At 44.0% G+C, this 12,533-nt stretch overlaps 1 protein-coding gene across 1 annotated transcript in view; it reads left to right on the forward strand.

Moving 5' to 3' along the window:
* Nucleotides 1–7,505, forward strand: part of LOC123514051 (cell division cycle protein 123 homolog) — a 47,200-nt gene extending 39,695 nt beyond the window's left edge. Inside the window, exon 10 of the mRNA XM_045271636.1 lies at nt 7,085–7,505. Coding sequence (XP_045127571.1) covers nt 7,085–7,138 — 54 coding nt within the window. The 3' untranslated portion in view covers nt 7,139–7,505. The remainder of the gene's footprint in view (nt 1–7,084) is intronic.
* Nucleotides 7,506–12,533: the final 5,028 nt, after the last annotated feature.

Consider the following 12,533-nt stretch of genomic DNA (forward strand, 5'->3'; position numbering starts at 1 on the left):
TTACCATACTCATTTCCATAACCTTTAATTTTATACAGAAGTGCACCACTCTACTCAAATAGTACTTATCTTTAAGATGTCTCATCATATTCAATGATCTACCACTTGATTTTATACTTTTAACACCTCACACAGGCTGCATGAGTCACTGATTTGCTACTATCATGTATTCACAACTCTGTGATTTTATTGTGTATTTCCTTTGTTTTACATTTACATATTTGTATAAAAATGGAGAATTTGACCATATTTGACAAATACTAAAATGTAATAATAATGACAAAATGCGATGTTTGAGTTACCGAACTATTGTTCGAAAACATCTATTTTGAGTGAAGCAGCTCCAGTGCGGGTTTAGCTGTACTAACTGAGTGCACAATGTACTATCTGTGTAGTACTACGCCTCAGGGTATCGCTGAAACATCTCATTAAAAATGAGGCCTCACGCACATAGGAAACACTATCCTCAAAATAGAATCAGCACAATAGCGCAGTAACCCCTACCTACACTCACAATAGCGCAGTCACCCCTACCAATAAGAACCAACCCCCATTCCCGACCTCCCTACATCCCGTTTTTTTTCTCTGGGAGGTCCCTCTCCTGATAAGAAGACACCTTCCATGTGAAGCGCGAGAACAGAGTCTGGCGAAGGATGACCGGGGGAGGGAGTGAAGCGGTGGAAGAGGGACCCGATCACCTGCACTGGAGCTGCTTCACTCAAAATAGATGTTTTCGAACAATAGTTCAGTAACTCAAACATCGCATTTTGAGGTACAATCAGCTCCAGTGCGGGTTTAGTTGCATCGCAAGTGGAGGAAGGATCCGCCGCCAGACTATACTGAAAGGGAAGGGTACTGTGAACCTCTAACCTGGCAGAGTGAGAACGGTCCGAGAGCAGCATACCTGGACCGGTGTGTGGAGGATGGTCCAGTAGAGCCGAGGCAACCTTTGAGAGGGGTGAGGTCTGGTCTCGTCACATGAACGCAGACCTCCCCAGAAGCTACCATCCCCTCCCCCCCAAAGTCCGACCCGTCAGGTCGGAGAGGGGGGTCTGGGAGGAGTAAGAGAGGCTCTGGAAGCAGCAAAGACTTCTTTTACCAGAGGGTAGGGAAAGGGTCCCGCGTTGTTGCCGTGTAAGATGGGGGTGAGGTCCGGACCCGTAGGGTGGCCCACGACCTCCCATGACGCTGCTATCCCCCCCAACTCCGATCCGTCAGGTCGAAGAGGAGGGTCCGGGAGGCGAAGGAGGTCCTGCCATGGAGGTGCAAGGGACCTCCTCCAGCGTGTGATCCAGATAGTGGGCTACGAAGGAGTGGTCCGAAGCCCACTGTCCATGCTCCCGTATCTGGTCCAAGGAGAAGTGGCGAAGGAAAGCCATGGTGGCCGACATGGCCCTCACTTCGTGCCCCTTTGGTGCATGTCCTGGATCCGCCTCCTCTATCACCCCGCAGAGGACCTTCGAGATGTGGATCCTGGATAGGGGCTTGTGGGTGTCAGGCCAGATGAACAGACGGGTATGTTGGGGACCGGAAGTCGACCCAACATACCGTCGCAAGGACTCCACAGGGCAGAAGGGGTGGTGGTGAAGTCCCTCCATCCACGCCTGGAGCACAATAGGTGCCAAGGAGTGTCCTTCCCTCATTCTTGGCCAAGAACTTGGGAGAAGGTGCTAGGGAGACTCGTCGCCCATCCCTGGAGAAGACCAGCCAGGAGGGGTGCCGGATAAGGGCGTGAAGTTGGGAAGCCCTTAAGCCAGAAGCCATGGCCACCAAAAACAGTGCCTTCCATAAGCTCTGTTGAGGGGTAGAATTAGTAAATGGAGGGCCCCGAAGGAAGGTCAGGACTTTGGACAGAGACCAGAAGGTCCTTGGGTCTCTTCACAGGAGGCCGCTGGTGGAAGTGACCCTTTTTCAGTAAATCCAGGACCCGTCCTCTGATGGTGATGTTAAACCCCAATGACAAGGGGTCCGCCAGAGCAGCCGCATAGGTGGTGACGGTCTGGGCAGCTCTGCGTCTGACATGGAACATATAGGACAAAAAGTCATAAACAAGAGGTAAAGAAATATAAGAAAAAGGCCAATTGCGGAGAAAAAGCTGGAAAGCTTTCCATGCCGACTCATACTGGCAGAGGGTGGAATCCCTGGACCCCTTGATGACATCAGAGGAGACCGCAGGCGAGAGGGAGGTGGTCAAGCACGCCTGCAGAAACTCCACGCGTGAAAGCTGGAGGATATTCCAGACTGACGGATGCCATGGCCCTGTACCGCCAGTCTGTTGAGAGGTAGAGGGGAAGGACACCAGAGCAGTAGACATTGGCACCAGGGCTGGGCCTTCCAGAGAGGGGCGATGAGAAGGACTCGGCCCTGAACGTCTCCAGCTTGCACACCACCGCCGTCATCACCGTCATCGCTGGGGAGGAAAAAGATAAACGAACCCCCATGTGTTCCAATCCATGAGAAAGGAGTCCAGCCCTCCCGTGGCCATGACCACGCTCCTGGTGATGTACTGTTGGAGCTGATGGTTCTCCGATGTTGCAAACAGGTCCAACTCGGGCAGACCGAACAACTCCTCTAGATTCGTGAAAACGTCAGGGTTGAGCGACCATTCCACTGAGGAAGTATCGCTGCTGGACAACACGTTTGCCCAGACATTGTCTCTGCCTGGCACATGCACGGCTGACAGCGTAAGATGGCGCAACGCTGCCAGGTTGAAGAGGGCCTTGGATTTCCTGAGGAGGGAGATCGACCGGGAGGAGCCCATCCTCTTCACACACTGGACTGCCACTTCGTTGTCCATGTAGAAGCAGATGTGGAGTTGCCGGAGGTCCGCCTGTTGCTGAAGGAAAAGCAGAGGCACCGTCAACTCCCTCCCGTTGACGTGCCTCTGCGCGTCAGCCTGCTCCCAGCGTCCCCAGCCCTGTCGACTGTCAGACGCCTGGAAGCCCCAACCGCTGTCCGAAGCATCTGTGTAGACTTGGAGCTGCGGCGCTGACAGCCTCCAAGGAACCGCAGTCTCCAGAAGGCCCGGAGACTACCACTGACGCAGCAGCCGGTGAAGGTGTGGTGGAACCGGGCACAGACGGTGCGGGGCCGCCCGCGGAAACACCCTGTTGCCTTCCCACCAGAGGCCCCAGCGGTGTCACCTGGGCTGCTAACGTCAAGGAGCCCATGAGCCTCGTCCACATGCAGTGGGTGAAGGTGGTGGACCAGGAGGCCCTCCTGACCCGCTGCAGGACCCTCCTCCAATTGTCCTCGGACAGGCGGATGGTAGAAGTCCGAGTATCCCACCACATGCCGAGCCATTGCAGATCTTGAGTGGGCTTGAGATGAGACTTGGGGAAATTGAAGTGAAACCTGAGTGATTCGCTGATGGAGACGGTCCTGGCGGTTGCAGCTCGGGCTTCCTCCCTCGAAGACCCTTGGACGAGCCAATCGTCCAGATACATTATAGTTCTGATGTTGACGTCCGCCAGCAATGATGCCAGAGTCTTCGTGATCTTGGTGAAGACCCGTGGCACGATGTTCAAACCGAAGGGCAGGACTGTAAAACGCAGGATGTGGGAGCGGTCCTGCACTGCCAGGTAGGAACGGAAACGCGGACCTATCGGCACATGCCAATATGCATTGGCGAGGTCCAGGGAGGTCAGCCAAGAGTGCGGAAGAAGGGACTCCCTGACCTGCTTGAGCGTCACCATCCTGAAGTGATGACACTCGATGTGGGCGTTGAGAGCAGAAAGGTTGACGACCAGTCGAGGGTCCTGCCTGTCCCACCGAGGGACCAAGAAGGGACGGGACAGGAAGACAGGGCCGGAATACTCCTCCAGTACCCCTTGGAGGAGCATCTCCTGCAATATTGCCGAGAGCTGAGGCGATGTTGATGAGAAGGGAGGAGGCATCCGTAGACGCGGGACATGGCCTTGAGCCCACTCCCAGGAGAGGCCCTGACGAACCACCCTGCCCGCCCACGTGCCGACCGGCCACTTGTCGGCCGCGTTGGACAGGCGACCCAGCGCTGGAGAGTCACCGTCGTGACCCCCAGGGCGCTGCGGTGGTAGTCCGAAAGGGCTGGCCCGAAGCCCTGCAGGTAGAGAAACCGCCGTCCTGACCCAGCGGAGCTCTCCTATCCTGTGAAGAGGACTGGGCCTGGTGAGAAACTGACGGGTAGGGGAGGAATCTGTTGGAGGTCCTCTGGAAGCGCGACGGGCCTTGGTATTGAGGAGGCCGCCCGAGATGATGAAGCGCGCGCTCTCGCAGAGCCTGCGTGGCCTGGTGGAGCTCCTCGGTAAACCACCGCAACCTGAGGGGACCGTGCGAGAGCATCCGCCACCGTCTGCATAGACCCAAAGGAAGCTCCCAGTGGATACCCCATGAGAAGGGCCGACTGCGCTGGAGATGGCAGAGGAGCCACAGCTTGCCTCCAGCAGGCTAAGTGGAGTAAGAGAGCCTGAGTGAAGGAAGAAGCCATCACTGGAGCCCCTTGCCAGAGGGCGATGCACAGTAGAGGCAGGAGGTTAGAGCACAGGAGTGATGAGGATACCCGTGCATTCAGATCCTGCCTCTGTGACAGAACCATCAAAATCTTCTCCGCCGTCAGCAAGGCCTGAAAAGAGGAAAAGGCATCCAACGTAAAAGCCTTGTCCTTTTCGGCCTGCCTTACCGTCTCCAACGAAGGGGTGCTCAGGGGAGGAGGAAAGGAGGGTGGAGAACGTGCCGACAGCCAAACTCCCACCTGGGCGTCCAGAGAGTCCCCGACCGGAAGTAGAGGAGTCTTGGGCTTAGCTGACAGTCTGGGAACAGGAGCACTTTGGGCCCGTGCCGCCGACTGATCCCACCAGTCCCTGGCCACCTTAAGGAACTGGTCTGCCTGGCCCGCCGTCCATGACACGCCCATCGAGCGCCGCGTCGACTCCTCACCCTCGGAGGAAAGGGAAGGCGGAGACAGGCCCGCAAACAAAGAGAGGACCGAGAGGGAGCGCGAGAGCTCGTCCACAGTCAGTAATGGCAAGGTAGGAGTAGGCTGGGCCGCTTGAGAGAGACGACGGAAATGCCAGGATGGAAGAGGAGAGTGGCACGACGTCTCCCAGCACACCTCCTAACCAGGCACTGGAACCACCTCCCCATGGGGGCCCCATCTCGGCTGAGTAAGATGGCTGACCCGCGACCTGTGACATCTGCCAATCTGGAGGCACAGGAGCCCACGACTCCGGAAGAACCTCCGCTCCAACTTCTCCTCCGAAGGGGGCGTCCGAGACAGGGGATGAATCCACCCCGTATGGCTGAGACGCCGGACTAGAGAGGGGAAGTGGTGTAGCAGGGTGAGGGTCCGCCACCAGAGGAGAAGCTGAGGACTGGGCATACGGCAGAGGAGCAGCAGAGGAGAGATGGGCCAAAATCCCCGAGAGGAACTCATGTATGTTAGGAGGCAGAGGCTCCAAGGGGAGGGCAGGGGGAGCAGAAGGTGGCACCACTGGAGACGGATCCCCTGGCACGGGATCGTGAAGTACCGAAGATGGCCCCGGTACCAGCTCCTCCACGACCGACGAGGGGGTGGAAGGGGGCCAGCAGAGGACGGGGTAGACGGGACTGCCGTCCGAGAGCCCCTGACCATGAAAGCCAGGCGGAAGGCTTCGTCCTTCCAGACCGCGTGCTTCCCCTAACAGGGGCTTAGGAGACGCCCAACAATTGGCGCAAAAGACCGCAAAGTACGTCAAAACGACATAAAAGTGGCTTAAAAACACTGCACACGCACAGGGAGCCAAACAGCAGAGGCCATGAGCAAACACTTTGCCCCACACCGAATGAAAGGGCCACAAACACACTCGAAAACACCTGCCGGCTCCCTCACCATATGGTCACTAAACACACATAATAAAAACACCACACTGCACTAAAACACACGAAAAGGGCACAGCACAGTGTAATCCGTCCATAAATCCAAGATTCTTGCCAAATAGCAAGAGGAAAAGCTGAAAGGAAACACCCAGACAAAACACCGGCTCTAAGAGCGCAGTTACCCCTACCTACAATCACAATAGCGCAGTCACCCCTACCAATAGGAACCAACCCCCATTCCCGGCCTCCCTACATCCCGTTTTCTATCTCTGGAAGGTCCCTCTCCTGATAAGAAGACGCCGTTCCATGTTTCAGCGCTCGTGGTAGCCGGACCTACACTCGAGAGAGAGAGACTCTCTCTCTCTCTCTCTCTCTCTCTCTCTCTCTCTCTCTCTCTCTCTCAGGCGTTAGCGAGTGTAGGTCCTGCTACCACGAGCGCTTCACATGGAACGGCGTCTTCTTATCAGGAGAGGGACCTCCCAGAGATAGAAAACGGGACGTAGGGAGGTCGGGAATGGGGGTTGGTTCCTTTTGGTAGGGGTGACTGCGCTATTGTGATTGTAGGTAGGGGTTACTGCGCTATTGTGCTGATTCTATTTTGAGGATAGTGTTTCCTATGTGTGTGGGGCCTCATTTTTAATGAGATGTTTCAGCGATACCCTGAGGCGTAGTACTACACAGATAGTACATTGTGCATTCAGTTAGTACAGCTAAACCCGCACTGGAGCTGATTGTACCTCAAAATATAAGCTTTTAAGAAATAAGGATCTGTGGATCCCATGTAAATAAAGTGTTTGTACTACATGGAAATTGAATAACAAATAGTATTGCTGAAAAAAATCATTTACCCCAGAGCTGATGAAATGCTTGGTAATGAACTCCCCTCCCTCTGCTAGTGTGTCTTGACTGTGCACTGCCCACTAAAGTAGATACTCAACCAGCTATGCACACCAGCACCATTAGACACTTAACTACCACACATTCAACAACTGGCACCATTTGCATAGTACTGTATTCCTCAAATTTTCTTGCCATCCATCATTGCCATTCTCTACACTAACCATGTATGTATTTCTTTTCCTCAGGCCTACATCTCTCATCTACACATCACCTTTCCTTCAACCTCTCATTTCCAATCTTACTATCACTGACTCCATCAACTTGGATTTTTGCTATCATATGTGCAAACAATTGTAACTTCATGTATGTTTACAAGTATTTATTTTATTTATTTATTTATTTATTTATTCAGAAAATCCAAAACGAGGCTGATGAAAGTTCTGAGGATGAAGAAGTTCCCAGCTGATTACCTGAGAGGAATCAGTCCACTTGCTTCATCTGCTTCACACTTCATGGAACACATTTATTACATTTAAGGGATTCATTTACAATGTTTAAGATCTGCACCATAATAGCAGAACCTGTACAAACTTTTAATTAATGTTGAACCTTCTCTCCTCCATTTTTATCAGGGCATGCAAATCATGACTATCATATTTGGTTTTCATGTTTGTCACATCATGATCTGCATATACTGTCTATTTTTAACATCTCATGTTATTACTGACGGTCCTCAGGAGAAGAGAAAAATTCATTAGTATATGATTTGAAACCTGTTGAGACAGTTTATTTATTTACTTGACATGTGTGTGTGTGTGTGTGTGTGTGTGTGTGTGTGTATATATATATATATATATATATATATATATATATATATATATATATATATATATATATATATATATATATATATATATATATATATATATATATATATATATATATATATATATATATATATATATATATATATATATATATATATATATATATATATATATATATATATATATATATATATATATATATATATATATATATATATATATATATATATATATATATATATATATATATATATATATATATATATATATATATATATATATATATATAGAGAGAGAGAGAGAGAGAGAGAGGATGAAGAAAAGTCGCAGTAAAACCATTTCAGCTTGTGATGTTTCAGATATGCGCAATCCCATTTTCAAACTCTTCTCTTGAAATCTTCTTGGTGGGAGGATGTACATTCCCACACTCACTTGTACACACGTACACGTTTTTACAATGTTGGAAATGAGATTGCACGTATCCGAAACGTCACAAGCTGAAATGGTTTTGCTGAAATTTTTTTTTTCACCCTCTATATTTTATGCTTCAGCAGATCTACACTCAACCATATATATATATATATATATATATATATATATATTAGTTTTTCATTTGCTAGGTGGGACAGTATGGTCACATGCTCTTTACCTCGGTTTGAAGGATACTTCATTGCATTTCTTGTATATCTTAAGGAATAGGAATCCCTTCCTTTACATTTTTATCCCATAATGAGGCTGCCTTCCTTTGAAGGGAATTTTAGCTTGGAAAGAAAGTCAATGTATATTTTTTCTTCTTCTGGCAATGAGTAATGTTTCATAACACAAGCGTCATCATTGTCTTCTTAGTCTCTTTTCACAAGAAGAATAGGTAACAAATCCAATATAAGCCAGTGGTTGGCAACCTGCTCTGGAGCAGGTAACTCTTTTAAAATGTAACTCTTTTAAAAGACATCCACCTACATGAATATATTTATCTAAGACCATAGAAAAGAGAGAGAGAGAGAGAGAGAGAGAAGGGGGGGGCAGTAGACATAAGCATTTCTATGAGGATGATTCTTGTATGATACATGTCCCTGTGGGTCCAGCAGGACAACTTTCCTGTCAAGTTTAAAGAAACTGTCTCTTCTTGAATTGTGGATTGCCAACTTCCAACTTATAATAAAGTGAAAAGTGCTACACTGAAGTGAACCACACTGCCTTTGATATTTGACTTAGTGTAGCTTAATTCTCTGATGTAACTTGTCATTGACAAAAATATTGCTTTATCATGCATTACATCTCAGATAACCCGAGTGGGTCTTACCTCAGAAAAAGGTGTAACCTTCAATAATTTTTCTGCCTTATATGTGTGTGTGTGTGTGTGTGTTATATTATTTTATGTAGACTGGATTTCTTGTTCATAAATTCCATAATTGTAGCATTGCTTATACATGTGTACTTCAGTCAGCATCGTCAACTATGCCACGTGTATAGAATTGGTACCACGTGGCATGTACCTTTAAACTCAATTTAAGGTTGTGCTATTAGATGTGTTCTTCACACATATGGATAATTTACTGTATACAGGTTTACAATGGCAATAGTGAATTTAATTATGACAGACTTTACTGACTGCAAGCAAAACATTAGAGCAGTGCTACTTGTCTAGAAACATTAGGCACCATCTGTTATATGTTGCTTGCATTATGAAGAATTGTATATAGATCATTAACATTACTTACTGTGTATAAGATGAAGTGGTACACCTTCCTCTCCACTGGTCAGTAGGAGTTACACATTTATACCAACATGATAATCTAGTGCCCAGATAATTATTTATGAATACCATTGTCTTATGAGGATACATACAGTCTGCTCCCTTAAAGGTCTCTGCTTCATGTTCAGGATTATTTTTATTATATAATTGATGTACACCTAAGAACAACTAACTAGGGTTATGGAAAAACAGTACAGGTTCCCACCATATATTTCACAAAATAACATCTTTACCAAGTAATATCACAGCTGTTACAGAATGAAAACTGAAATGTCAACTACTATTGCTTATACATTCTGAGAGTAAATCACAACATACAATGTTATGAAATGTCAAAGCTATAGGTACAAAAGTTTAGGAGTATGCCCCTTAGAATAATTATTGTAAGTAGCCATGTCTCCCTCTTTGAGCTGCCATTGCATTTATGAAATTTACTTTGACTCAACATCAGTATTCAGATCATATACCATTAAGTTTACTTAGATAACTGATTGTGGAATTTTGTTGAAACAATATTAGACTTGTTAAATGTCATGTGATTTAAGTATATTCACCAAAAAATATTCAAGTTAGTATCAAGTTGATATTGAATAGGAGAGAGAGAAGAGAGAGAGAGAGAGAGAGAGGGAGGGAGCAGAAGGCTAATTTGGTTGTAATTTAAAGTAATTAGCATGGTTCATCTTACACAACATTGAAAATATATTGCAATTATGACATACATACTTGACTTGTTTGGCTCTTATTACTATAAATTCAGAGGGCTCACAAGTCCTAAATGGTGTTACTTTATCTCTAGAAAAGTAACACAAGAACACTATTAATATATAATTTAGTCAAATATAAACAGGCAAGAAAAATCAAATCACTCTTAAGTGAACCAGAGAGCACTTAACATAATTGAGCTGTTATTACAAGACCTGAAGAGCAAATACAATAATGTTTTATCATTAGTATTGTATAACATGCCTCTACGAAAAACTGTATATGATAATTTGTTTCAGATCATGAAAATTTTTTTTTTCTTTCTCACACCTGGCACTTACAAGGCTGAACTTTTCACACAGATAATTACAAGTTACAAGCACGTGTGTCTTAGTAACAATATATTAAGATTCTCATTTCATTGTTTACATAAGCTGTTTGCCTTCTATGTGATGGATACTCGTGTGGTGCATTAATGTTGAGCAAGAAGTCAGTCATGGGATGGTGACGTCACTTTTCATCCTTTGGATGCAAGACATGTATAACTGAGATGTGTAACAATTTTATGACTTGTAACACGTTAGGTTTGTGAAAAAAGTCCCAAAGTTTCCTATGTTCGTCATTTGTGGATCAACTGATGTGCATATTTATAAACATGGCAGATTGTCTTACTATTAAGGATCCTAATGTACAGTTATTGAAAAAGAAATAGTGAAAAAATTCTATTCTATATTTAGATCTGAGAAACGAGATTTGAAAAACTGCAAAGGAATCCCAATTATCAAAGCAAATTGAATTTTAGAAAGGAAGATGGGCAATGTTTGAAAACAATGACACTGCCCACCATTTTCACCTACAGCAGTAATGTATATATCAATCACATTACAAACTTATTTTCTTCTTTTCACTCTTGCATTTTTTTGTGCCAATTCATCCATTACTTGTCTAAAGATAAAGCAAAACTACTGGACATTGTACAAATTCTGAGGAAACAAATTAATAATGATTCTCATACAAATACAATACTGGCTTTAACTAATTTACTATTGTAATGACAAAAAACAAATTGAATAAGTAGTCAAATTACCATGGGTATTGGATAACTGATTCTTTCATATATATATATATATATATATATATATATATATATATATATATATATATATATATATATATACATACTAAAAGTGCAGGGAAATCACATGGAAGTCTTCATATCTCCTGCTTTATTTTCCATTTTCCAACGTTTGGCCTCAAACAAAAGGCATCCTCAGGGCCTAAAAAAGTTAACATATTAAATATATATAGTCTAAAAAAACATTGTATAAAGTCTAGAAAGACATTGTTTAGACATTAAGCTAAAATACAAGCAAAGAAATGAATAAAATTACAATGATTTAAAATACAGAGTAAAAAAAAAAAAAAAAAAAAGAGATCACAACACGTCAAAAAGAAAAAAATGCAGAGAAAAAAAACCATACACGAGAGACAAACCTTGAAGTGTGCTCTTTTGTTTTTTTTACTCTGTATTTTAAATCATTGTAATTTTATTCATTTCTTTGCTTGTATTTTAGCTTAATGTCTAAACAATGTCTTTCTAGACTTTATACAATGTTTTTTTAGACTATATATACTTAATATGTTAACTTTTTTAGGCCCTGAGGATGCCTTTTGTTTGAGGCCAAACGTTGGAAAATGGAAAATAAAGCAGGAGATATGAAGACTTCCATGTGATTTCCCTGCACTTTTATATATATATATATATATATATATATATATATATATTATATATATATATATATATATATATATATATATATATATATATATATATATATTTACACACACACAATAAGTCCTCATTATACAGTACAAATGTGTTCCTGAAAACCTTACCACAAATTGAAATTACTGTTTACTGAACCCATTTTCATGTATTACTTAAGACATTCCTTTTCTATTGATGAAATCTGCATTAATTATGTACCACTGTTTCCATAGTATGGCGAAGGCAATATGTCATCCAACCTTGGGAACAGAAATACAGCCTGTGATTCCTGACCTAAAGGTTGGGTGTAAAAGTTTTGGCAAATAACCTGAACTAAGCTCTTTGACCTCTCTTAATATGAATAACATTCTATTTATATTTTCATGTCCATTACTATGAATAAAGTTTTCACTCATAATCATTATCCAATTACCAAGTATAGTAACATATTCAATGCTCTGTTATATGAGAACAATTTTGTGGATTTACTTCATTAATACACTAAAATAACTTATTTACATTTTCAAGCTGCCATTTGTAATGGACAATAACTATAATGCTGATTACTCTCATTTGCAAAAGCTAATATTCTTTAGGGATATTTCTGCCTTCATGGTAGATATTTTCATGCTCTATAAATAAATAATAAACTAAAAATATCCTTACTGATACATCCTCTACTAGATACTTTACTTTTTCTTCTTTTCCTTATGTAAGATGTGATTGATGGAAAGCTGATGTACATTTTAAGCAAAGTGGATTGAGTATTCTGAAATGAATGATGATGATAAATGGGGCTGCTTTTCCT

The sequence above is a fragment of the Portunus trituberculatus genome, chromosome 37 (assembly GCF_017591435.1).
Source record: "Portunus trituberculatus isolate SZX2019 chromosome 37, ASM1759143v1, whole genome shotgun sequence".
NCBI classification, from domain to species: domain Eukaryota; kingdom Metazoa; phylum Arthropoda; class Malacostraca; order Decapoda; family Portunidae; genus Portunus; species Portunus trituberculatus.